This window comes from Empidonax traillii, unplaced genomic scaffold (genome assembly GCF_003031625.1).
Source record: "Empidonax traillii isolate 1590-97213 ecotype Southwest subspecies unplaced genomic scaffold, ASM303162v1 scaffold245:size1430315, whole genome shotgun sequence".
In the NCBI taxonomy this organism is placed as follows: domain Eukaryota; kingdom Metazoa; phylum Chordata; class Aves; order Passeriformes; family Tyrannidae; genus Empidonax; species Empidonax traillii.
The window spans coordinates 11,445-38,132 of record NW_020955438.1 but is presented as its reverse complement, the minus strand read 5'-3'; the positions used below and the strand labels follow the sequence as shown (position 1 = coordinate 38,132).

Genomic DNA, 26,688 nt, shown 5'->3' with positions numbered 1-26,688 from the left:
CGGCACCGGGATCGGGATCGGAACCGGGATCGGCACCGGCACCGGGATCGGCGGCCTGGCGGGGCGGGAGGAGGAGGAGGAGGAAGGGTCTCGGCCCCGGCGAGGCGCCATGGCGACCACCGTCAGCACCCAGCGGGGCCCGGTGAGTGCTGCGGGCGCGGGGTCCCCTCAGGGCCGTGTCCCGGCACCGCTCCCCGCGCGGGGCAGGCGGGCCCCGGCTCGGGGCGACCCCGATGGGCTGCGCGGTCCGGCCCTCCCGGCCCAGCCCCTGCCGCGCCGCTCTGCGAGCGAGACTCCGTGTGTTCCGCCTTGCCCCCGCTCCGGCCGCGGCTGGGGGGAGACAGGAAAAGCCCTCTCTTCTTCTCTGCTGGGGGGCGAGAGGAGGAAAGTCTGCCTCTCCTCCCAGCTCCCCGCCGGGCTTCGGGAGAGGACAGGGGAAAGTCCTTCCTCTCTTTGTCCAGAGGCCTTCCCGAGCAGGGAGCGGCTTAAACTAAACCGAACCTAAACCGCTTTCCCAGGGAAGCGGAGAGCAGCTCTCTGCGCTCGCGGGGCACGGTCGGGCCTCTGTCCCTGGAACCGCCGCCCAAGGGCTGGAACGACGCATCCAGTATGGGATGTAGGCGTGCGTGTTGGACGGGAGACACTGAGCAGTCGTAAAAACAATTTACAGCCTTCTGGGAGGTGGAGCTCACAGTTTATTGGGAATATGTTATTGTCTGGTTTTGCCCCGGGATAATCATGCCTCATACCGGGATGTTCCGCCGTGTAGTGTATAACATCAGCTCTCGACTGATGTGCTGTTCCTGTCTGTTCCTCGTGTCCGGAAGGATCTGACAGTAATTGACAGTATGATATTGCTTTGAAAGTGAACTGAGACCTTTTTTGGACAATCAGTTTAAACGGCTGTGTTTTATTTAGTAGAAACAGCTACTCTTTTTGTTACATCTGCAGAACCTTGTAAAAAGACCAGCGAGGTGAATTATGAAATTGTTAATCTTGAAGACCCGTGTTACTGTCTGTTGTCATAACAGTAATATTATATGATCATCAGTTTAATTCCTTAAAATGCCTTATTTGTCTGGCCTTCCAGAATAGGTTAATTTTATACTGGATTGTGATGATGGTTGGAATAAAAGTTTTAGATGGAAAATTAAGGTGGAAAAGTAAATTAAGTTTTTTGTTGCTCATTATAGTATCATTAAAAAACAACTGTTCTTGTTGTATCTGTGGTGACTTAGGCAGTTTCTAAGCCCAAAGGTTTGATGTGTGTGTGATTGCATCCAAATAGAATTCAGTCAATATATAACAGATTTCACTCAAAAAAGCTCAAAATAATATAAATTTCTGAAAAATAGTCAGAGTCTGTTTAATAGGAACTTCGCTTTTAGTTAGCCTTTAGTTTTATGTTTAGAGAGAGTTGGGGATATTGAGGGAATTGGTAACAAACACAATGGTGTGACTGAAGGTGAATGGTAGTCCTGATTTGCAGAGATGTGAAATTGTGCAGATATTTCTGTCCCTGAATTGGGGTGGCATTTCTTTCTGGGAGAAGTTTTGCTTGCCTGTGGTGCTAAACACCTTGTTGGCATTGAGTGGAGTACTTTTGATGTCTGCTTGTTTTGGCTTGGTGAAACTTCCTGGGCTCAGCCAAAATTTTAGTGAGAACCTTAAACATCATCTCAAACGTCATGTTTGAGTATCATAACTGCCAAATCTTAAATTTTTCAAGGGCGCTGCATCTCAGACATAGAATGTGTTTCTTCTAGATGTCTTGCTTTACAGTTTCCCAGGTACTCCTGTATAATCTCTTGGCAGTCTTTTGTTTCCTGAACTTGATTGAAGCTGGGCAAATGGAAAGGTGTGTGATGATTTATCTTGTGCAACTTTGGCTTTCTGGATTTTGGGCTTTGGGGTTTTTAGTGATGTGTTCCTAGCACTGTTGTGCATGCTTTTCTTCTTTGCCCGCTTTAGAGGTTTGAATGTTTTCAAATGAATTAATAAATTGTGCAATATTAAGCAGCTATTCACAGCTAAGGATATTGATATGATACATGCCAGCCTTTCTTAATTTCCTCTAGAGAGGAAGATAGGATTCTACTTGTGTCTATATATGAAACTGCATTACAAATGAATGGCCACTAAATGGTGCTAAAGGATTGGGAAACATTTTTTGTTTAGTGCTGGAGAGAACAGTTCTGTCTTTCACTCACTATATATAGCGTCTTTTCACACACTGTTATTTACTATATAAATATGTAAGGGCTACAAAATGATACCTTTTACAAGTGGGAGTATTAATAAACAGTTTGATCAGGGTTGAGGTTAAGACTGAGCCACCAAAACCTTGTATTTTTGATTCCTTGGTTAGCCAGTCATACCCAAAATTACTCCCCATTTGCCCTGCTGGCAAATATGTCAGGTCCTTCAAAATTAGATCAAGTACCAAGCTAGGACTACATAGTTTTCTGCTCCTAATTTCCTTAATAATCACTACTCTAATGACTTTTGTCTTGAGACTCTTCAAAACTTTGATATCTTTTTCTACAGGCCCTGGTCAAAAGTCCCTCTCCAGCTTTAGGGACTGGAAGGTGCTCTGCAGTCCTGGAGCATTCTCTTCTCCAGGCATAGACATAGATGTCATATGGACACTCTTCTATCTTTAATTTTTAACTCCTGTTTGTATACCATAGTTCCCCCTATTTATTTCACGTGAAATCTCCTCCATTTCAGTTCGACAACCGAGATTTCTTCTTGCATTGCATCTCAGCAGAGAGCCTGGCTCTGTTTTCAAAATGACCTCCTCATAGATACAGGGAAGCTGCTACAAGGTGCATTTTAAGTTTCCGCTGCTCTATACAAATCCTCAGCCTGACCTCACAAGTTTTGTGCTCCAGCCCTTTTCATGGGCCACCTTGGTGGGTCTTTGCTGGGCTCCCTCGAGCTCAATACTGCTGGGTCCACATGTGGTCTAACGAGTGCTGAGTAAAAGGAAACCATTGCTTTCCTCAGCCCACTGGCTGGGGTCTTGTTGATGCAGTGGAGTCTGCTGTTAGGCTTTATTGCTGTGAGAGTGCTCTGCTCATCCATGTTTAGGTTGCCCTGCACCTCTGTAGAGCTGCAGCCCTGCCAGTTGTTTCACAACCTGTACTGGTGCCAGGGATTTTTCTGTTCAAAGTACAGGACTTTGCCTATGTTGAATTTCATGGGATTCCTGCCAGTGAATTCTTATCTTTCTAGTTGGTCCTGTCCCCAGATATATCAGTCATTTCTCCCCAGATTTGGTGTCCTTCTGAAAACTGGTAAGTACATTCTGTGTTCACCTTTGTTTGCTGAGCAAAATGTTAGATACTAAGGTAGTCTCAGTACAGACCTTTGAAAAATTTTGCTTTTGACCAACCTCCAGTGTCATTCACGTTTGAACTTTAACTTCTAATCTCAGTGCCTCAGCCAGATTTTCATCCATTCAACCCATTTGGATTGTAATGACCCAGCTTTGATACTTTTCTGCTCTCTCATTATTCACATATTTCACTAATTTTATTGTAGAAGGCAGATGGCTCATTAGACTTTTTTTTTTTTTTTAAGTGTTGGTAAAGGCTGACTATTCCAAGTGGGTTATTTTTCTTTGTGTGTCAAGAAATGTTTTCCAGAAGCACTTGCTCTATAAATTTCTTAGTGACTGAAGTGAAGCTGACCTGCCTGTGGTTCCTCAGGTCATCCTTCTTACCCTTTTGAAAGCTGAGTATGAGATTTGTCTTTCTTCAGTTATAGGGCACTTCCTCTAATCTCTGTGACCTTTCAAAGATGTTAGAGATCAGGCTTGAACAAATATCAGCTCTTTCAGGACCTCTGGATGCATCTTATCTGGTACCATTTTTTTATTTAGTGTGCAAAACTTAGAATAATAGTTCAAAGTTCTGTCTTGTTCCCTTTTTCTTTCTCAAAGACAGTGAAGCCATTGAAAGGAGAATAGTTGGAACTTTTTTGAGCAGTTAGGTGTTTAAAGCTCTTTGATGTTTCAAAGAATTTTCATGTTAGATTTCATGTTAGATTTCCTTTGTAATTGCTAGTGTGGAAACCTTAGTTATGGTTTCCTGAATGCATTGTGTCTGGGCAAATGGTTCTGTAAGTCAGGGCAGGGCATTTGTGGTTGTCCTTGGCTCTGTGTTCCCTTGCCCTCCTGTTTGTAGGTACCAGTACTTGCGTGATCAGTTACTGAGTTCAGGGTTCTGGTGACTTCGTTCCGCTTCCCTTTACTTCCAAACCTTATTTCACTTTCTTCTGATCATCCCTCTGCACTAACATATTTTACAACTATTTGCTCCATTTAGTGTTGTGCGAGAAACAGGGGTGAAAAGATACAGGGAGGTGAGACCGAGACACCCCCGTCCTCAGTTACTTCAAATAGCTGTAGAACATCACACTGCCTTCAGTTTGAGGAAGATGAGATGCAGTTTTTATACCTGCAGCTTTTCACTTTGAAGATCCTCAGAACTACCTCTCAGGTGGTTGTAGCATGTAGGAAAAGCAATATTATTCTGTTTCTAGATAATCCTTATTTTTGATATGCAATGCTGTCAATAAAGTTTATTAGGAAGTAATTATAAGCAGCCTTATTTTTTATGAATGCCTGTTAAGCATTTGTTTTCTGAAGTCTAGTCCTATCCATGTCCTATCGCTAAATGGAATTCATTTGTTGTTTTGCATTTAGTGACTGAACACATTTGAATTTCACATTCTTTCTTAAATGCCATTATGGTAGAGGGAAATGCATTTGTTTTAAAGTGGTTGTGGAGTAGGATCAGTAATTCAAGCTTGTCTCATATGCTCTCCTTGCGTTAAAAACAAAACTGTGGTTGAATGCTGGTTATGTAACTTTGTATTTTTGATTCAGGTTTGGAGGTGGCACTTATGTGCCTGCTTTTAAATGCTTTGAGGAAGATGTAAATTGTTCTGTCTCCTTACAGATAAAAAGCTTGTGATATTTGTTGCCATCAATATGGAATCGACTAATAATTAGCATAAGAACATACAGAGTAGTGTATTTTCATCATTAAGCGTCTCTCCTAGATATTTTACAGGCTATATCACCAGGACTTGTCTTCCAGATCTCAGTCAGAACTGAATGTTTAAAATGAGAGTATATGCATCTCCTGTTCCCTCACTCTTCCTTTTGGAAGGGTTTACCACTCAGATCTCTTGAGAACTTAGATAACACTAACTGGTTTTAGTTTCTATGTGAGTCTGCTCTGCAGTTCTAGGATAAGAATGTAGCTTTGTATGAGGTAACTGAATGACCTAAAATTAGCTTAGATGCCATAAGAAAACTTTGGTCTCTCTCTTTTGTCCCTTTTGGACCTCAGTACAGAGACTAGTTCATTTATATTATTTTGGAGCAGTATTTGGCTGACTTATATACTATCAGACTTATGTTGTGAATGACTTAAGTTTTCCAGTGTCCACGTTAAAGTGGTAGAGACAAAAGAGGCTGTCCTGTTTTCTGAGAAGTTGACAGAGGGAGCTTGCATATATGGAAATGAGATTTCTGGGCTGCAGCCATCACTTCTGCCTACGGGAAGTGTTTATGATGTCTGTTCCTGGAGATGCTAATAGTACCAGATTTGAAACTTCATTTAGGACTAGGGCTGGAGGGGGACCTGCTGTGTTGTAAGTGCCATTTCTTTGATAATTCTGGTGTCATTTCAAATCTTGCCAAAATGGATTATGTTTTATTTTAAAACCAACTCCTTTTTAATAATATGTATTCTAATGAGAAGGCTGCTACCAGGTCATGTGTAATTTCCAGCCAAACTTAAATAAGCTTTCTTTTATTATTAACTTTTAGCTTAGTTTTCTCCCTGTCTGCCCCTGTTTTTTTCTTCTCACTTTTTAAAACTAAAACTGCTTGGGATTTTAATGGGAAAATTTTAAGATGCTTGTAAGCAAAACTGATTCCTCTCTCTCCCTTCCAACAGCCTGGCAGCAGGCATTCAGTGCTTCCTCCTGAGCTTTTTAGATAAACTTCCTTTCTGGCATGTGACACCTACTGTTGCCAGGATTCTGAGGCTCTCAGATAGTCATACAAAATAGTCGTGCAACATGTGATTTGGCAAGAGGTTCGATTTCTATCTCCAAGATGCAATCTTGACATGCAAATGCTGTCTAATCTTGAAAAGATGTGTCCTCGAGGCCTGTTAACTTCCTAAGTTATGTTCTGTAGGCATGCATCTGCAAGACAGACACTTGAGTAATATTGCTTAGGATTGCAACATGAGAGATTGCATTGTCCTTTGCCTTTATGAGGTAGACAGTTCTCTATTAAATATATAAACAACTCTATAGGCAGTAGAAATAAGTACAGCTTAGTTATAAATTTCTATGCCACTTTACCCTTTGTCTTTTAAAATTTCGTATTACAGTATGTGTGTTAGTTTAAAACAACGATCTCTCTAAAATGTGTTAATGATAGTGTTCACCAAGCATTAAAACCTAGAAAAAAATCTGAGTTGTTTAAATGATAAGTAATAGGTAGAAACTTTCCCTTCTTTTACTGTAAAGCTAACAAAAAATAAATGGTGAATGCTGATTCATTTTGGCTCATGTGGTGGAGGTCCTCTAGTAAACTTTTTGTCATGATTCATCCTCTTGGTAGAGCAGATTTTTGATTTCTCCATTATTGTTTTGAGTGTGGTGGAATTTTGTCCCCAAGGTTAGTTGCAGCCCGCCCATGTTTAACACTGGAAAAGCATTAGGGCACCTTTACTCTATTGTGGGATTTGGTTCATAGGAAATACTGTTCCTACAATCTGTCTCGAAGGTGACTGTGAAAGTGACCTTTTCAAATGGAAGTAGTGTGCTGTGTCTTGACACAGGACTACGTGGATGCAATGTGAGCGAAAGAACTGGGTGCCATCAGATGTCATACGTGAATATGATGCAAAACTCGATAGCTTGGACATTTGTATGGACTATTTAAATGTTTATTTGCAGAACAGCTTTACCTCTATATGTCCTACTTTTTTTCAGAGGCTTATGTTGGAATTTAGCGTTTTTGAAGGTGAGTGTGAAAACATTCTCTACATGAGTTGGCAGTTTGTCATGCTGTCAAAACTAGAGTAAATCCAGCTGAATTTGCTACACTTTGATTTATATTCTTATCTTTCTTGTTCTGAATGTGGAAGACACACCTTTGAAGTATTTTTTTCCCTTCTTCCTCTTCCTTTTTTTAGGTGTATGTTGGTGAACTTCCTCAAGATTTTCTTCGCATTACCCCAACCCAGCAGCAACAGCAGATCCAGCTGGATGCCCAGGCAGCTCAGCAGCTACAGTATGGAGGACCAATGGGTACAGTAGGAAGACTCAGCATTACTGTAGTACAGGTATAAATTGTGCCATCTTTGTAAAACTAAGTAATTTAAAGTAATTAATACAATCTTTTTTGATCAGTGGCCATGAAAAGATTTTGTATTGGAATTCAAATTACTAAATTACTTGTAAAGGGGAATGAATTCCTAATGTTTTTGTAACTTCATGTCTTCTGTACCATCAGCATTTTGTCCAGTTTCATGTTTCATAGCTGCCTGATGCAGCAATTTCCTGTAAACCTTGCTATTATAGCACATAATCAAATAAACTCATGGGGTTTTTTTGCAGTGAACAGGTTTCTACAAAAACTTCTGTTAAGAAGGCTTCCTGTAGAAACACTTAACTGTTGAAAGACCTTAACAATTTTGAGAATATTGTAGGAAACTGTGGTTGCCTTATATATTTTTCCATAACTGTCTACTCTGTTCCATCTCCATTTCTTCTAATGCATTTGCTGTTTTTCTCAGGGCTTTCTGCAGGCTTCTTTACTGCTCACAACTATACAGTCCTAGGTCTTTATTTTTTACTTCCTCTTTTCCCTCGTTACACCCTCTTTCATGTCTTGGCAGTACTGTATTGCTGCATTTATTGTGTGTAAGATTTCAGGTTTTAAAACTTGTCTGTCATAACACAATTCTGTTTACCTACATTAGCATGCCTGATGTCCTTACTAACTTACTACACCTCTTTACAAGTGCTGTCTTTCAATCATTCTCTAAAAACATACCAAAGAGAGATTTACCCTCAAATTTAGCACCAAGGCTGGAATAGTACACGTATGGCATCAGCTCCTGGGTGAGGTCCTTACTGGGGAGTAAACCTATATAAGGTCTCTAAGCAAGAGAAGTACTGGTTGATCCTTTCTGTGTTTTTCAGTGCTCCTTTCCAGCTGATATCTTTCCTTTGAAAACTGAGGGCAATGCTTTTTCAAAGTTTATTAATTCTGAAGCCTAGACACATGGAACTCATTCATTGCACTCCATTGCAGCCCTCTTTCTAGTTCTGATGGAATAACCAGTGTGTGTTCAGAGAAGTGAAGAACTGGAAGCCTTCAGCTTTGAACAGCAGAAAAATGTTACCACTTTAGAGCATAGTATAGTCTATTTGGTATAATTTTTTTCCAGAGCTAGGAATAGATGATTCAGGTTAAACCTCAGGCCTATAAGGAAACAAAACATTCATCAAAGAATATGCCATGTGTCTCTTAACTCCCTAGCAGCTTCTGGCAAGTTGTGTGCTTCTCCATAGGTTGTTCATCTTTGACTATGTGCTTGGTCATCTTGAAGTGCTTTTTGTCACGGGATATTGATCCAATTATTATAGATAGTAGAAATCCCTGAAGCAGATAAAGGGAACAGACAGTACAGTGTTCAAGAAGTTTTGGATCTTGCTTTGAGTGGTTATGTTACAGAAACATCCAGATTCCTGTTTGCATGGGTGAACTGATGGAGTGGATACTGGGTTTTATCGGGTTCAGTTCTTATTTGGTTTTAGTTGCTTGTGCAGACAAGAAAAAAATCTTTATCTTGCTTAAGAATTAAAATTTAATGGCTATTCTTAATGCCATGTCTGTAAGTAACCACTTGTTACAGAATCACAGGATAGCTGAGGTTAGAGGGGACCTCTGGAGTTTATTTAGTCCAAACCTCATCCCACCCTAATGCCCTGCCTCCTCCCCCCACCTCAGGGCCACTGCCTTAATCAAGGATTAAGGAGGATGTTACATACAAGGAAAGGCTGAGAGACTCGTGGAACAGTCTTCAGGGGAATCTTACCAACAAGTAGTCCCTGCTGTCAGATATTTAGAAGAAGACAGGCTCTTTTCAATGCTATCTAGAGGAAGAACAAGAGGTGCAGTGAGCACAAATTAAAATACAACAAACTCTTATTGGAATAGATGAAAAACCTTTTTATAGGAAATATGTCAAGCATCAGAATAAGTACCAAAAGGCTTGTGCAGCTTCCATTAATGGAGACACTCAGAACTTGCCCTGAGTATTTGACCCTGCTTTTAGGAGGGAGCTTGGTCTAATCAATCCATAACGGTCCCATCCAACCTCAGCTGTTCTGTGATTCTGTGAAACTCTCAGTTGCATTATTGGCCTTTTGCTGGACTCATTCAGATGTGACCATGTCTTCTACTGGACAGCCCAGAACTAAAGAGAACAGTACAGCAGACATGGTCTCTCCCCAGTGCTGAGTAGAAGGGATCTTCCTTGATCTGCTCCGTGTGCTTTCCTAATGTGGCCCAGGATACTGCTTATCTTCTTTCTCCAAGGGAGCATTGCTCGCTTATTTCTGACTTGGAGTCCACCAAGACCCTCCACGTCCTTCTCCTCAAAACTGCTTTCCAGCCAAGTGGCCCAGAGTCTACCACTGTGCATGTGGGTGTTCCTCCTCAGGGACAGAATGTTGCATTTTCATTTATTGAGCTTTGAAATTCCTGTCTGCACACTCATCCAGCCTGTCAAGGTCCTTCTGAATGGCAGTACAACCCTGTGGTATCCCAAGAGAGATTCTGTCCCTGTCCTGGAGTTTATACAGGAATGCTATGGAATCTTGACTGCATATTGAGACTTGGCATTCTGGATAGAAGACTTGCCACAGTATAGTTAACCTACAGAAGGTGAAAAGCTGGTTGAAGTATTTTGTATTTAGATATGTGTTGATAAATTATATCCTACTTTAATTGTTAAGTTCACATTTACAAGAAGCAGTTTGAGAGCTTTCTCATCAGCTCTGATCTACCAATTCCTGAACCAGCACATGCCCTGAAGGAGAAAAGGGCTTGGAAAGCCTTAGGCACAGCCCTTGTAATAAATGTTACGCACCTCTCAACTGTTGAGTTCTGTAAACTCTCCTGTAGGTGGGAGGCTTCTTTAGGCACCATGTTTTGTCACTCATCTTACTATGAAAAGAACTGTAGGCTGCTTAGTACAGGTCAGAGAAACAGCATGTCCAAAGAGCCCAACTGTGCAACAACAGTGTTGTGTTCAGGATTGTCTTCAACTTGTTTTGTTCTAGTCTTCTGATGTTACAGCAAAAGTATGTTGGATCTTTTCTGATTATACACAACATCGGTTTTTATAGTAATGTTAGGATTTAAGTTGTCCACGGAATTAAATAATATCCAGTGTACACGCTGAAGGTATGATCTCCTAAAGTTTACCTCAGTTGAACTGCTTCTGCAGTTTGTGCTTTCATGTTGTGTGATGTTCTTGAAGCTACTGGATTTTTGCATTTCATCCTTTAAAAGAACTTCAGTGAAAGAGGGCAGGGTTCCTATCTCGTTACGCTTGTGATTGTATATTGGAGAGCAGATATCTAGGGAAAAACTGAACTTTTTACTGTTTCCTTGTAATCACCTATCTTTTTCTTTATTGTGAAGCAACTTATTTTAGCTATGGTGAAAATGTGTATTATCTACAACAGACAAGTTAAAAAGATGATCCCTTTTCAAGGTGTCCCAGACATTTAATGGCGTCATTGGTTTATGTTTTACTATGAATGCTGTTTTTCTTGACTTTTTTTTCCCTCCTTCTTGTCTGCCACATAATTGTATCTAGTCCTTTATTCCATATTTGATTCTTATTGTGAACTAATAGTAATTACATTTTCAAGCTTATGTCAATATTATGTTCTTACTGTGTTTCTTTTCTTTTCAGGCAAAACTGGCAAAGAACTATGGAATGACACGCATGGATCCTTATTGTCGAATACGGCTTGGCTATGCTGTGTATGAAACACCAACAGCACATAATGGAGCCAAGAACCCCCGCTGGAACAAAGTTATTCAGTGCACTGTTCCCCCGGGTGTGGACTCTTTTTATCTAGAGATATTTGATGAGGTCAGAACTGCTATATGTTTTTTCTACCTCTCCCCATCTGCTGTTCAGACTGAGGTTTGGGTGAAGCCTTGCAAAAAAGCACTGAGTTACCAAAGACAATTTCTGTGTCCTCTGGGAGATGATGAAAATTTTTCAGAATGCCAAAAGCAGCAATGCACAAGGCCTTACTCTTCCCCAAGAATGTCAGAACTATTATTTTTCCTTTGGTAGCTGATAAGAGGCACCACCAGCAGAGCTGACTGCAAAGGAAGAGAAGCAAAAGATGCCTCTTGCCTATCCAAATACCCTACAGCCTTGTATTCTGCACTCTTCCTATTAAAAATCATTGTTTCTACAATGCTGTTTTACTCAAAAATTCTTCAGTGTTACTCTAACCTAGGATGAGCGATTTGCATTCATGTAATGGCCTCTGATGTGATGTCATAAGATTCACATAGACTATGCTGATATTAGTGTGTTGTATTTCTAGAAGTGTTCTGCTTCAGGCTTTCAATTTCTTGCTATTAAATATCTGCAATCAACCTATAATCCCATTTATTAAAGGATCATTCATGCTCGTTGGAAAGGAGGTGGCCAAAATATTTACTGACACTTCAGTAGTTTCAAAATGAATAAAACTTAACAAAATTAAATAGCATAAAACTGAAGGGTTAGTCAAAAGTAATTTTAAGTTGTTTGGGGTTTTTTTGTAGGACAATTAACTTGATAATATTTTTTAAATTGTATTCCAGCGAGCCTTTTCAATGGATGACCGCATTGCTTGGACACACATTACAATTCCTGAGTCTCTGAAACAAGGAAATGTGGAAGATGAGTGGTATAGCCTGAGTGGAAGGCAAGGTGATGATAAGGAAGGAATGATTAATCTAGTTATGTCCTACACGGTAAGTCAAGTCTGAGGTTGGGAGGAGGAATGGAGAGAAACTTCTTAAGTAGTGGGAGGGAGGTGTTTTACACTGAAGTAGGAGTAGTTCTGTTTTACCATACTGGGTGTTTGCGTGTATAAGCATTTAAAATAATTATACTTAATTGTGGGAATAGCCGTCAAACATATTAGTTAAGGCAATAAATACTTTTTAGTGAGGTGGTAGAGGAGCATTTATCTTGTTCTGCAATTATAAAAATTCAGCTTATACCTGTTGTTTAGGAATACACCTGGTGTCGATACCTCCCCCTGCCCCCACCACCAATCTTAAATTCGTGTCAGTTTGAAAGAAAAATATTGAAAACTCTTCTCTGTCTTAGGTCTTTCTCGGATAATTTGAATAATCTTTCAGATGATGTTGTTTTTTACTTCCATTCTTGTTCATTTGGTGCTACTGGTTATGAACTGCAGACTTACACGGGTCTGTTAAGCACCTCAGGGAGTGTTCTTATCTGCCACCTTTGTATTAAGTAGCTGTTGGGTAACGTGTAGCATGTGCAGCCCTGAGTGCTTCCTGCTGCACTTGTACATTGTCAGAAGTTCCAAGCTGCTGTTGAATGCACAGCTGGGAACTCGTGTTTGCTGCTGTTTGAAATTCACATTCTGCCCCACATCTGAACAGTTGTTCTGTTACCCCTAAGAAAAATAAGTTTGTAATGAACCTTGAAAATTGTCTCCACCATGAATGTGCTGTACATAGAATTGGAGCTTTTCATATTTTCAAGGATAAAATTGAAATTAATTGTGGTAGTAAAAGGGAATGGGGTTAAATTGGCAGTTTGTTTAAAGGACTGGTTTACCTCAGAAATAATTGATTCAAGATAAATTTTGCTTCTTCTTTATAAAGAGCAGTATACTGCTTTTAAAAATAAAACATAAGAATAAAATTCAGTTTTTCCCTAATATTTAGTTTGTGATGAATATGTTGTACATCCATTTCACTAGAATAAGGCATGAAAGCTGATTAAACCTGTATTTTAAAAAAAATCTGCTTCAGTGACACATTTTGTCACACTCTTGCAAAAGGCTACTTAGACATGATGTGTTTTTATTGATTTACAGGCAAATTGTCACTTAAAAGATGGTAGTTCAGTTAATTTGCTAGGGATTCTTTGATCTAGGTAATATTGGACATGGATTTTCAATCTAGGTAATATTGGACATGGATTTGCAATGTGATGACTTGTTTGCAAACAGTTTTAATTGATGATTTGGGGTTTTTTGCTATTTCTTTAGTTGTTCTAATCTGTTCTAATCTCTGCTCTTTGTGTCAAGTCTTTGCCAGCTGCCATGATGATGCAGCCCCAGCCAGTGGTCCTGATGCCCACTGTATATCAGCAAGGAGTTGGATATGTGCCTATAACAGGTATGTTTTCTCTCCTTGAAGACTCTGAGACTTTCAGATGAAGGGTTTTTCAGAAATAAATACCAAATTTATCCTGTTTTCAGAATGTGCAGGAAGGTATGAATGATTTTGCCCTTGATCGTTTTTCCCATGATACATTTTTTTGAGAAGAGGAAGCAAATTAAGTGTAGGTCTGCTTTCAATCTTGTACACTGTTTAAGGATGCTGCATGAGTTTGATTAAATGGGTTAAAATGTCTATCAAGTTGGAACAAGTATCTTGAAGGCTTCTCTTTCTGACTATCTTAGACCTAGGTCAGGTCAATGAATAACTAGCTAGTGGGCTGCACTCTGATATGATGTGTGCTTATTTAAATGGTGGCAATCCATGTGTGAAACTGTTTGCACTCAAGAAGGTGCCTCAGATGAATTGTGCTGTCAGAACTGCAGCTTATTCAGCCCATAAAGGGATTAATTTACCTGTGGTCCTTGAAGATGCTGTGTTGGACACCTGCTGCACCGCATGTGAAGTGTGTAGCTCAGTGAATGAAGAATGCTAGGGAGCTCTGAGGGAGTTATGTAAATACATCAGAATGAGCTGCAGCAGGTATTGTCAGTGCTCTTGATTGGTTCAAAGTGACTTTTGGACTTTCAGAGAAAGGTGTGGTAATGTAGGTTTTGTAATTTTTCTGTCAAAGATGAAAAGTTTAAAGTTTGTAAATAGGCTTGAATTTGCCCTACTTAGGTAACTGATAAGTAAAGTGCAGTTGAGTTTCTGTTTCACTTACAGGCCCTTAAAATCTCTGGTTTGTTGTATGGATATTTATTCAGTAATATGTGTAATTTTTAGGGGAAATAAGAGATAAATTTACGTATTTTTCATTTCCTTGCATGCAAGTATATGAATGAGTAATAAGAGTGTATGAGACATAATTGCAGTGCTAAAGGCTGATACAACAGTGACATACATACATTTTATTTTTCTTTTGTAAGACTAGGGCATGATTGAATTTAAAATTCCATGCACTATAAAAGCAAACCTCATCAACAGAAGATTGGAAATGTAACTTAGAAATCCTACTGCGTGTTTCATTTTTATGGAGTTAAGTTAGAGCAGAACATGGAAAAGTTTGGCTGCATACTTTATTCCCTGATAAAAACACGTAGTTTGCTTCATCTAAAGTGCTTTTAAGATTTTAGGTCTTGCTTGTGTTGCCAGTGAACTGCTTTGAACTTGGGTGTGCATTCTGAAGGGTTTCTCTTGTGGTAAACCAGACTTTTTGTGAGCTTCAAACATAGTCACCTTGTGTATGGTTAAAAGACATAGTAGAAGGTGCTATAGAATAGATCAAAATGAGAATATTCATATAATATTACAAAATTTCTATGTCAGGGAGTATAAACAGAAGAAATGAAGCAGAGATTACTTTCAGGTATAACTGAAAGTGGACATATAACTCAACAGATAAAACTGATACAAGACCCTCAAAATTGTTTTTCAAGTACTGTGATACATCTTTTGTTCAGATCTTGATGTTCTGTAAATTTTGTATTTGTCTTGAGAGTACTTTCTACTTGCACAAGTGAAGAAATAAATAATATTTTTCAAGTGATAGTAATGTCTGACATTTTAACGTGTAATTTGCCTTTGTGTAACAGTTTTAGGGTCTGTATCTGCCCTTCTCCCAAGATCCAGCATGTTTGTATTAATTACTGCTATAATAATCTTCTGTATTAAAAATTTTTCCTGAGTGTATGGCTTGTATTTTTAAAGCATTGTGAAATTTCACCCCTGGATTTGAACTTTCATTTTGTTCTGGGAAAGCTTGGATGTACTTCCTTGACTTTATAAATGTCAGACTTTTTACAAGCTGCCTTTGCCCTATATTTAATATTTTTGAAATTTTTTTAAAATATTACTGTGCTTTGTATTTGCTGTTCTAGAATTTCTGTGGACATCATCAAATTTTCCCAAAGCACTGTGAGTTTTAAAGCTTTGACTTACTCAACTAATCAATGACCCACTAGTAATAATTAGACTGATGTTTAGGTTTGGAGTTGTAAAGAAACTTTAATTGTGTCACACATTTAATGGCTTAATGAAAGTAATTTTAAATTAAAAAGGAAACCAGTAGTGCGTCTTGGAAAACATGGAGTTTTTTAAAATGTTTTCTGAATACTGAACTAGTTGCTCTTCCTGGATTCTGTAAACTCTTTCAGAAAGGTGTATGAGAACTGCTGGCCTTCCCTGCCCAACTGAATTATTTGTATCTTCTGGGCCCCCTCTGCCGCAGACTTTGTAACACTGAACAGCATTTTTTCTTCTTTTTATTTTGAGACTGCTTCAAGAAGGGCAATGGTAGGACATCAGTATGTTCCAGAGGAATATGTTTACCTTCTTTGCATCCTTTTAGTTCAGGTTTTTTACCTACCCAGCTAAATGAGTGTAAGCAAGTCTAAGTAAGCAAGTTCTGTTTGTTTTCCTTTGTAAGAGTGGAAGAGCATCACTTTCAGTTTATTGTATCTGCAATGGAGGGGAATGCTGCTGTTGGGCAGGTGTTAGAATCTAAGTCTTATCTGTGATGGAAATACAATGAGTAGACTACAATGCTTATCCAGACAGTTTAACAGTTACTTGTTAACTGTCCAAAATAGCAGGGCTTTAAAGAGAGATGATGTTAAGTCAAATTCAGGTGTGTCACAAAGGCCAAGCTGTTTTTCTGTAGCAGAAACCTTCTATTCAAAACTTGTTGTATCTAACTAACTTTCTAATTAGGCTCGGAGCAGCTAATTCCTCTCACAGCCTGTCATAGAAGCTGGAGTAAACAGTAGGAGCAAGAAGTGAGTCACTGTGGTAAGCAGGTGAAGGCTGCTCACTTCCTCACATTTGGCAAGAGATGTTACAGAGCTGTGATGAGAACAGAAATGGCCATAGAATATTCTTGCACCATGGTAATTAATTTCAGAAGTTTTTAAAATTGAAAACTTCTGACAAAAGCATTAGTTGCTACAAACTATAGTTGCCATAGATGATATATTTGTAGATTATTATATGAAAATTTAAACTTGTCAGTCCTGTTGCTCTTCTAGAAGTTGAGTTTATCTACCATCTCTTCCCTTTTCCTAAAGATTACTTAATTTAGACTGTAAAATATTGTGATATACTGGTGCATCTTCATAGTAGTGTATCAGAGACAGTAAGCTAAAAAATGTTAGTTCAGTAAGCAAACGATATTTCTTATCAGCTAAATAATCATGGGATAAATAGGAAATTTATTTGTACTTAATTTATTGACACCTGTGTGAAAAGTACCTTAAAAACCCATGTGTTTCAGGGTCCTGTCAGAGTGGAGAATACTACTTTTCATTGAGGCAAGGTTGTGTGTATATGTGTGTTACTCCTTTTGGTGTCCATATTAAGTTTCATGGGTTAGCTTGTGACACTATTGGTATTTGTTCAGAAAACCATGAATGTATGTTGTCCTTTGTGGGCTATAAAATATAATCCCTGCTGCAAACACCGGGTGGCTTACTTATTCTGGAAATTTTTCCTCTAATTGTGACTTCTGTATAAACAGCACATTTAGGAAACTTGTTCAGAGTGCTGAAGCAAATTAGCTGAGAGACTGAATCCTAGCAGCATTTAGTTTTTTTTAGTATTAGGTAGTTTAGGTTTTACCCAACTGCCTCAATTTATCCAACTTTCGCTGTTGGAAGCTAAATGATCAATTTCCTTTTAAAAATAGATTAATATTTCTTTCCCATGTCTTATTCCTTTCCCCTTGCCCCTTCATTTTCACCTGTCTTTAGGGCTTGAGTACTTTGCACTGGGTAAGTTTCCAAGCTCTTTTCTCACTCCCATCCTCATTGACAAAGTGTCTTTGCATGAACTCACCTAAACAGCTTTATTTGTTACAGCAGACTGTATCACAAGGTATTCCACTTGGTTGTCACAATAGTACAATTTAATCCATCTCCTGGAAATTGTTAAAGCCTCTCTAACCTGTTGGAAAACCTTCAAAGACTCAGCTTCATATGCTGAGTTTAATTTAAGCTATAATGCTTAAACTAACTGATGATAATGGTGTTGATGGATATGATGTGATGTTATAATATTCTTCTGAAGCTGTTGTATGTCAGTAAGCTCTTCTAGGTCAGTTTTCTAGAAGAGAAACATTATTCTTGCAGCTGTTATGCTACTGCTAAGTTTGGGGAGAACCAGGTAATGTCATGACCTTTTGTGAACTTGAAAGGAAGAATTCAGTTCTGCAATGACACTGAGAAGACAGTCTGCAAGTTGCCTTCTGTTAATTTTCAAATAAGCTTTTTTTTTTCCTGAAAGATAACACTTTTTTTTATCAGTGTGTATTTTTCATGCACATCTGTTTTAGATCCATGTCAAGTTTTAAGCACCTGACTAGAACTTTAAAGGCAAATTATATTACAGGAAATCAAATTTTCTTCAGTTTAGACTTACTTTACTGTGATGTTTGATTTTGAATTGTGTGAAGATGTTATGACATCGTTAACTTTGATAAAACATTGGTCTTCAATCAAAAATGTTCAGAAAACTCTACAGTTGCTCTTTTTGAGATGTAATTTCTTGATGCTCTGAATTTCAGAAAGATGCAATACCACAACTTTTTTATTTACAGCAACATATTTAGTTTATTCAGAGCAGTGGAATTTTAGGATTTTTTTGTGGGTCCATACACTTAAGTTTTCTAGTAGCTTGCAAAGAAGCAACATTTTAAAAAATTAGAATATCATGTGTATTTTAGCACTGAGTTTTTTTCTGAAGCAAATATCAGTAAGACCTATTGTTTCTTTTAGAAAAGGAGACACTGATTTCTTCATTTAAATGAAAGAATTCATGCTGAAAAGGTTTCTGAGTTTACTCTGAAAGAGTCTATACATGGGAGAGAATAATCATGAGTTAAGAGATTAACCATAGGGCATTTGACCGAAAAAGAAACTAAAATTACAAGTGTGTAATGCCTTGTATGCAGTTAGAAAAAGTTTACCCTGTTAATTCTGCTTTGATGCTTCCATTGGTGCTTCTAGCAATTGACTTGCTATTGTTTCATGTATTGGAATGTCACTGCTTATGCCAGCATGTTTGCCATTGCCATTTCACTGAATTGGAAAACAGTGCTTCATTCTTCTGATTTATAACACTTACCTGATACCTGAGGGCAACACAGGAGTCTGCAGTTCCACTGGTAGTGGACTCTTACGTCGCTCAGTTCCAGTTTTCACCTGTTAGTGATACGAGGTTTTTAATATGTAAAGCAGATCTTTACTGAGCATCGATAACTTTAATGACTGGGTATATATGTATTTTCTCTAAATTCTAGTGTGTAGTTCTTCAAGTTTATGCTTAAGTCTTATTATTTTGTAAATCAGAAATTATGGATGCTTTTAGCCTGAGTGCAGAACAAAAAAACCAAACCACCCCAAAGTACTCTTAAATTGGTATTTGTATAGCTTGAATTTTAAATTTCATGAAAAGTAAGCATTTATCATGGAGGTATTTAGTAAAAATCACTGTGATAAACTAACTTCCATTTGTATACAGTGTAGTTGTAGAAAGTATAAACTAATTCTTAAACTCTAAGAGCTGAGAAAAGGGATTTTGAAAAATCATTAGTGAGAAACAATGCAGTTAAGAAATTTCTTGTGTATAAAAATTGATTATTTATATTGAAAGTACTTTTTGAAGTCTGTGCAGATGTCTGGTTTCATTATTTTATTTTTTTTTATGAATGCAGTAAGAAAAACTGTTCTAGTCTTGATTTTTGTTTTTGGGGGCTGATAAGACACTGAAACATTATTGGAAGGCTGTAGGATGTGTGGTGTTTGGGAAGTGAGCCCTGTGTTTAATTTGGATTAAGACTTAAAGATGATCTCCTGTATGGACAGTTCCTACATAGTTTAGGCTAATTGTTGGATAATCTTAGGGTGTTGATGACATACTAACAATATTGGTAAGTTTGTGTTAAAACATAATTTCTGTTGCTCTGTTCTTTTGGGTACTTTGCACCTTTTTTTTTCGAGGCCGTGCATCTTTGTTCACCCCTTTTAAATACAAAGATTGTTTGCAGGAGGTGTGAGGAATGAGTTGAGGTTTGTTGAAGTTATGGAAGAGGCGGTCTGAAATGCTGCTGGATATGCTTATTGGGGAAAGTGTATTTTCAGTGTTGGTGAGGACTGCACAGTGGTTTGCCTCTGGGGTGCACACATGGTCTGAGTTGCCATGTGTTCAGATGCATAGTGCCAGACAAGATTACAGGAGCCATGGTCCAAATGGGGTAAAAAGTAGTAAAGTTTAGGGTGTTGTGGAAAAGGCAGCAGATATCCTTGGTAGAGGTGTGATTCAGGTGACAGGGCAGGGACATGGTTCCAGTGTGCAGGTAATACCTTTATGCGATCATGACTGAGTTGTCATATGAATCTTTCTGAATATGTGCAGCCTGTATGCTCAGCTTAAAGCTTCTGGGTTCCTTTTTCGCTTCTAGTAAAATGATTAAGATGATTAAGATGATTAAAAAGGGAGTTTTAAAGTCAAAGTTGAAGAACACTGATAAATATGGAGGTGCTTACAAATCAAGAATGCATTCCTTCAGACAGGACAAAAGGAGGAGGAAAGAACTAAAAAAACAGTACATTAGGTTAAAAATGTGGTTAAAATACACAGTCAAACTATATTCAATTACGGTACCTTGTCAGCCAGAGTTGATGCTTAGCTCATCCAACCTTGAATCTGATTTATCATGTAGCATTTTCAATGCTGAGAGAAAAAGAGTCACAGAGATGTTAAAACATTTGTACAAGTTAAAATGAGGTAAATGTTTCTGAGTACATAGTTAGATTAAAGAAAATCATGAAGAGACAAGGTAAGTATTGAAACTGCTCCTTGCTCTTTTTTTTAGATGTTAAGTCTGAGTAGTAGTATAATATAGTTGCAATAATCACATAAGTACTTTAGTCATTATGCTAAAAGAGATGAGGCTGCAGAGAGGCATTCTTGGAAATTTTATCAGCTTTGTTATGATTTTTGAGCAGTTACTCAGAATTCAACAGAAGAGAAGCAGCTTCTGATCTACTTCTGAGTAACACATGAAACCTGATTCAAAAAGAGTCATATTTTGGAGATTTATAATAGCGGTGATACAAATATTTTGCTTTGTTTAGCTTACAAAGAAATAATTAAGGTCATATATAGAAAGCTAAACAAGTGAATTAAAAATTATGTAAAAGAAGTTCTTAACCGCTTACAGAAAACCCACAAAATCAGTAACACTCTATTCCTGTGTTTAGTTATTACTGTGAATCCTAAGAAGTATGAAGTAAAACAGTGAAGTAGGTTTCTGTCAGAAGTGGGTAGACCTGCCCAAATGTGAGAGTGTTAATTAAATATTAAATCTAAACTGGTTGTAAGGTTTTGAAGATCAAATGTGTAAAAAGTTGAGAGCTGTTTATTGTAAAGAAGCAGAGAACTTAAAATCATTTATGTAATTAAATTACTGAAAGTATATATGTATGCAAGGTAGTACAAAAAAAAACATTTTGAAGGTGAGATCATAACAGGGGGAGGAAGAAAGTGGTTGGTTTTGCCCTTCTTAGGAAGGAATGCTTTTTTTATGATGAAGGAGACTTAGATTATCATTTCAGAATTTAACACTAATTGTTAAGGTGAACACTAAAAAAATGCAGGTAAGATAACATTTATTCCCTGTCTTGCGTGTCAGGGTTATTTTGCCAAATGCAAAAATGCAGTATGTAATCTATTGCTTTATTAGTCTTGCTTGCAGAGGACTGGAGGATAGCAAAGTGAAATTTCTTTTAAAACCAGTTCTGAAGTAACCGTTTATTGCATAAAATGATTAAAAGCTATGAAGACTATAATGAACTGTTTTAAACCAAGCATGTAACTAGGTAAACTTAAGGAGGAAATTATGTGGTTGGGTAGGGAAAGCTCCTACCTTAAAATTTATAGGTGTATGACTATGTGAAAAAGAATGGTGTAGTATGTGTGTATCAACTTGTGAGCTGCATTTGGAAAATGTTATTTGCTAAGTATTCTTTCTATCGTATGATAATCTGATACAGTAAAGGTCATCATGTGGTTGAATAGCCATTTTGAAAAGCCAATGAGCAGATAAAAATAGATGATTATTCACCTAATGTAAAGTGGCCTTTGGTGGGGTGCATCATATTTCTTAAAAAACTAACTGAGGGAAGGGGACTAATAGACAATTATTTGTCAAAACAAAAACACTTAGCAGTTTTCTAAGTCTCTCTGACTGCAGCAGGTTGCAGAAGGATCTTCTTATAGTAAATAGCAAATAAAATCATACCTTAAGGCTGGTGTTAAAGTATATGCAAAGAAAAATCTTAGCTTCCACGTGTTTGGTGATGATTTCTTGATTGGTTATTACTGCACATGAAGGTCTTTGAATTACTGTGGACTACTCCATAAAAACATCAGGTAAATAGTCTTTGAAACAGTGCATAGAATGCTTGAAAGCAAACAGCAGCATGCTAAAGTTTTAGTGTTTGTTCTCAGTATGAGGCAGTGCCGTGTTTGTGCCTAGATGGAGGTAATTCTCCTTGCCCTACTTTAGAAACATTATGGGAGAACTACAGAAGGTAAGACACAAAGGAGTAGGACTAAGATAATAAGGAATCTGAAACTGCATAGGGAAGACATGAAAGACACCATTTTCAGAAGTGATAACAGACGACTCTACATGTATACTGTATCTGGTTTCAGTTTTATATTAAACAATATTGCTGATGTAAAACCATTTTTTTCATCACAACATAAATACACTGGAACTAAAATATGATGAGGGGGACACAAACCACACCTTTCTGTGATAAGTTTAGTGTTTGGTTAGTGATCCATGTGTAAACCTGGTTAATGCAAGATGTACCTAATTTTTAACAGTACCTGTTGCCATACTCTAGTTTACAACTTTGGGGAGACAACCTGTTCCAGAAAAATGTTTTCCAGTTACAACAGTATAGGTATAATCTCTGCAATCGTTTTTTTTACCCCTCCTCTGGAGTGCATGTTAAAATAAATAAATGCTGAAGTTGGTGGGTTGGGATGAGCCATGAGCTGCTCTCTTCTTCAAAATCACCGATTTTTATTTTTTTTCCCCCACTCATGTGTTTTGTGTTTTTTTTTTCTTCTTCTCTTTTTAACCTGCAGGGATGCCTGCAGTCTGTAATCCAGGCATGGTACCAATGGCAATACCACCACCTGCGGTCAACCCTCAGCACCTGTGTAATGAAGAGGACCTGAAATCTATCCAGGACATGTTTCCCAACATGGACAGGGAAGTAATCCGCTCAGTGCTAGAAGCTCAGAGGGGGAACAAGGATGCAGCTATCAACTCCTTACTTCAGATGACTGAAGAATCATAGATGCCCACTTCCTGCATAGTCCCCGTCCTTGATGCCACTTATTTTTAACTTGCCAAGCCAGGGATTTAGCTAGAGGAAGAATTTCCCAACAGCTTTCTGTTAGCACATCTGGTGTGAAAGATTATACCCCTTTCTTCCTTGGACATTGGGATTATCTTCTTTTTTTCTTTCTCAGTCTGTACATACTCAGTTTAGCTTATGTCCTACAATAGAGCAGTGAAGCATCTTTGCTATCAGCTGTGCCCTGTGTGGCTGTTAATCTGGTGGGGTGGGGAGTAATGCTGCTTTGTTTCTTTCTCTCCTCCTGTTCATAAACTTGCTCTTACAAAGTAACTCTATGCAGTACAGGGTTGACTAGTGTTCATTAGTTGGGGAAAAAGTCTTTCCAGGGAAGGTTTGCTCTTTTAACACAACTGGTATGTTAAAAGTATTTAGGTTTCAGCAAGCAGCCTACTTTTGACAGAAGTTAAAAGAAAGCCCCTTTTAGTCCAGTGGTGTTTAGTTGTTACTGTGATACACTCACCCCTTTCTGACTGAAGATTTTTAATTTAATAAGCTCAGTTTTTTAGGTTGCGCTGTTGGTATTTACAGTGAACATCTTTTATTCAATCTAGTCATTGGGCACCAAAGCAATGTATTTTCTGGTGTACATTTGGGGCTTTGTCCTCCCACACAGTATTTATTGTTATGTATCTGTAAAATCTTACTAGGTGACTTTTAACTCATACAGTATGTATTGCTGTAGCAGAGAACGGGACTAAGCCCTAATGTACTCCCACAGTTAATTGCACTCTTAACTACTACTTCTGCATTCCCATGGCTATTTCAAAGGATAAGTGCAGAAGGAAGGATTTTTATATCTGGAGAATGACTGAAGCTGTAAAGAATTATTGAAGATACTGTCTTACATTAAAAAAAGAAGAAATCTATGATCTGGTTATAAGGCTTCTTTCTTTACACCTATATTTCAGCAAAATTACTGTTTTACATTAGTGGGAAAACAATCGTATTTTTTCCTGTAATATTAAAATAAGCATGAAAAGTAGCTTCAGGATCTTCAGGCATTATAAATTGCTCAGTGACTTGTTAGACTACATTTGCTGTAGTCAATTTACTGTTATGCAGATGGAAATAAAATTCTTTGTGAAAGACAATTTAACATATCTGAGTTACAGTCTGATCCTCAGAGGAAGTTGTTTGTATTTATTGTTAGTGTAATTTTTTTCAAATAAGAGTTGATTTAGGAGCTGCAGAATCTTACAGTATGCGCCAGTTACAACTGTTGGATAAATTTCTGCGGTATCTGTTTTTGTAAAGTAATGCACTTTAAATAGTATGCACCAATTAATTTTTCCAGTGATGTGCAATGTTGCTGTTTTATCTCTTTAATGATTGATTTGAAATACTTTCTACAATAGCCATAGACCTTTATATTTTCAAGAGTTGAAATGAATGTACAGTTGAAATCTAGGCTCTTGAGTGGTTCATGAGAACATTAAAGCCAGGTTTGGAATAGGGAATAATGACCCATATTCTCTTCTTCCTCATACCTTACTTCATGTCCCATGCTTCAAATATTTTCTTTACTATCTGTTGGAAAGCTGACTTTATTTTTCTCCCCCCAAATGTACATTCAAGTAGCCTTTAGGTAGCACTGGCAGTAGAGCATGAATATTTATTTTTTTATCATTAAAGTTAAGTACTGAAAATTTAAAATACAGCACCAAAAATCACCCCAGTTTCTGACCTTGTAAAGCTGTTTTTTCATAATGTATGGTTTTAAATTTTGTTATGAATCCCTTGACATCTTAAATTTACCATTGAAAGCCTAAGTGTCTTTAAACATTCTCTAATTGGCTTTGGATATTCAGGGCTATAGTTTCGGTGTGCTGTAGTTGTAGAATCACCACACTCTTGTTTTCTAAAGTAAAATGGATGTTCTTCAAGAAACTAGTCTTGCCCCTTCTCTACAATCATGGTAAATTTGTGATTGATTAGGTGTAGAGGCATTTGGTCTTCATAGCACAGTGTTTTATGACATCTTGACCCAAAAGGTTAAATGTTGGTAAGGATTTAATGCTTAGATACCTCCATGAAGAGTCCCTTGCTCTAACTTTTACACAGATAGCATGAATTGCTAGGGATGGAACAATTCAGGGAAAATGTATATATTTAAATTTTTATATTAAAACGGTGGGATTCATAATACAGCTTTTCATAAAAGCAAGTGGTCATGGTTCAACTTAATGGCTGGTAAATTGTGCTGCATCCTATTACAGCTCCATTTCAAGCCCAGAATAAACACCTTTCAGTCCTAACTGCCAGGAGGGGTAAGTGTGAGTGTTAGGCCAGGCAGGTTTATTCATAGACTGGGCTCTGAGCCTCTGAGAGAGACTCCTGTTCTTAGATATACTTTTGGTTTGTATTTTTTTCCTAGGCAAATGTTGTGCAAAACAGGGTACATGTATGAGTTGAAAATTGGGATATGTTGGAGCAGTGTGGCCAGTAAATGGATTTCAGTATGTTATATCATACTTAAATATTGTTCTGTGAGGGGTTTTTGTCTTTTATTTAATTAAGCACTAGAGCTGAAACTCTTTATGTCAAGGCATGCTACTTTCTCTTGTTAAAAAGAACAAAAATCATAAGCCTACTCAGCTGTTCAGCATACATATCCCTCCAGTCAAGCTGTTTGTTGGCAGGTTTGAATTTGAGAGAGATGAAAAAAATGCAGGGAGTGTTTAGTTATTTTAAGGTCTGTGAAATAAAGTATTTGAATTGAAAGTCTGTTTCTTTATTTAAATTAATAAATTGTCACTCATGATTGTAGCCTTTGACAAAATGCTAATGGAGTAATGCTGTGTTTGATGCTGCTCCTCTGTTCAACAGCTTCAAGCAGCTTGGAGCCAAAGCCAGCTGTGTAAGACAGGCATCTGCTAAAAGTTAGTGCTCTTAGTACTAGTTTGAGTCCTGCCAAGAGTTTCAGCTTGCTAAAGGTAGGAACATTTTTTGTCTAGCTAGATCCTTGCAACCTCTCTACTGCTCTTTGCATCTGCTGATGGTACTGAATGTTTCCCCCCCACCCTTATAAACATTATTGCCTGTTTGGTTGATATGTAATACCGTACAGAGGATGTTTTATGCTGTAATTATTCTGAAGACATTGTTTCTCTGTATTGAGGTCCAGTGTCCAGTTATGTTTCTTGCACTCTAAAGTACATTAACTTTTTCATTCTAATTTAATAAATGTATCATCTAAATGAAAGTGTATTATGTCTCTGTTGGAAAGCACCACAGTTTGAGTCTTTGGCCATAGACTGATCCAGAATTCAAGTATCAATTACTGTCTTTTATTCAGTGTTGGCACATTAGTTGACAAATTACAGTGGCTCTTAATGTGATCATCTGGTGGGAATACTAACAGTAAATACTTAAAAGTATTTTAAGAGTTCCTTTCCAGGTAGATACGTCTCTGAATCTTCTAGGTTTTATTTTCTCTAGAAAATATGTCACTATTTCAGGTCTAGAGGAGAGAACAAGGCAGCAGTTAGGTTACATTATTTGAAGGGCAACATTGGAGGGAAAGAGAGGAGGGAAGAACAGTGTGAGAGTGTGGAGGAAACGCTGCAGTGTGAAGGACTGAGGATTCTGGGTGAGAGTGGTGTCCAAGTGAAGAGTTATGAAATAGACCTTGTTGTGTGCTATTTCAGCTACAAAATGAGCTGTCTTTACCTGCTAATACATAATAAGTGAATTTTGAAGATTTGGTTT

At 37.9% G+C, this 26,688-nt stretch overlaps 1 protein-coding gene across 2 annotated transcripts; it reads left to right on the top strand.

Moving 5' to 3' along the window:
- TOLLIP (toll interacting protein) lies at positions 1–26,182 on the top strand. Of its 2 annotated transcripts, XM_027888701.1 has the most exons (7): positions 1–142; positions 7,230–7,379; positions 11,031–11,213; positions 11,945–12,097; positions 13,414–13,504; positions 17,293–17,313; positions 22,703–26,182. In XM_027888701.1, the coding sequence occupies exons 1-7, from the start codon at positions 110–112 to the stop codon at positions 22,915–22,917; spliced, it is 846 nt and encodes a 281-aa protein (XP_027744502.1). In that variant the 5' UTR covers positions 1–109; the 3' UTR covers positions 22,918–26,182. The 2 variants fall into 2 exon arrangements, with proteins under 2 accessions (XP_027744502.1, XP_027744503.1); XM_027888702.1 differs by lacking the exon at positions 17,293–17,313.
- The last annotated feature ends 506 nt before the right edge of the window (positions 26,183–26,688 follow it).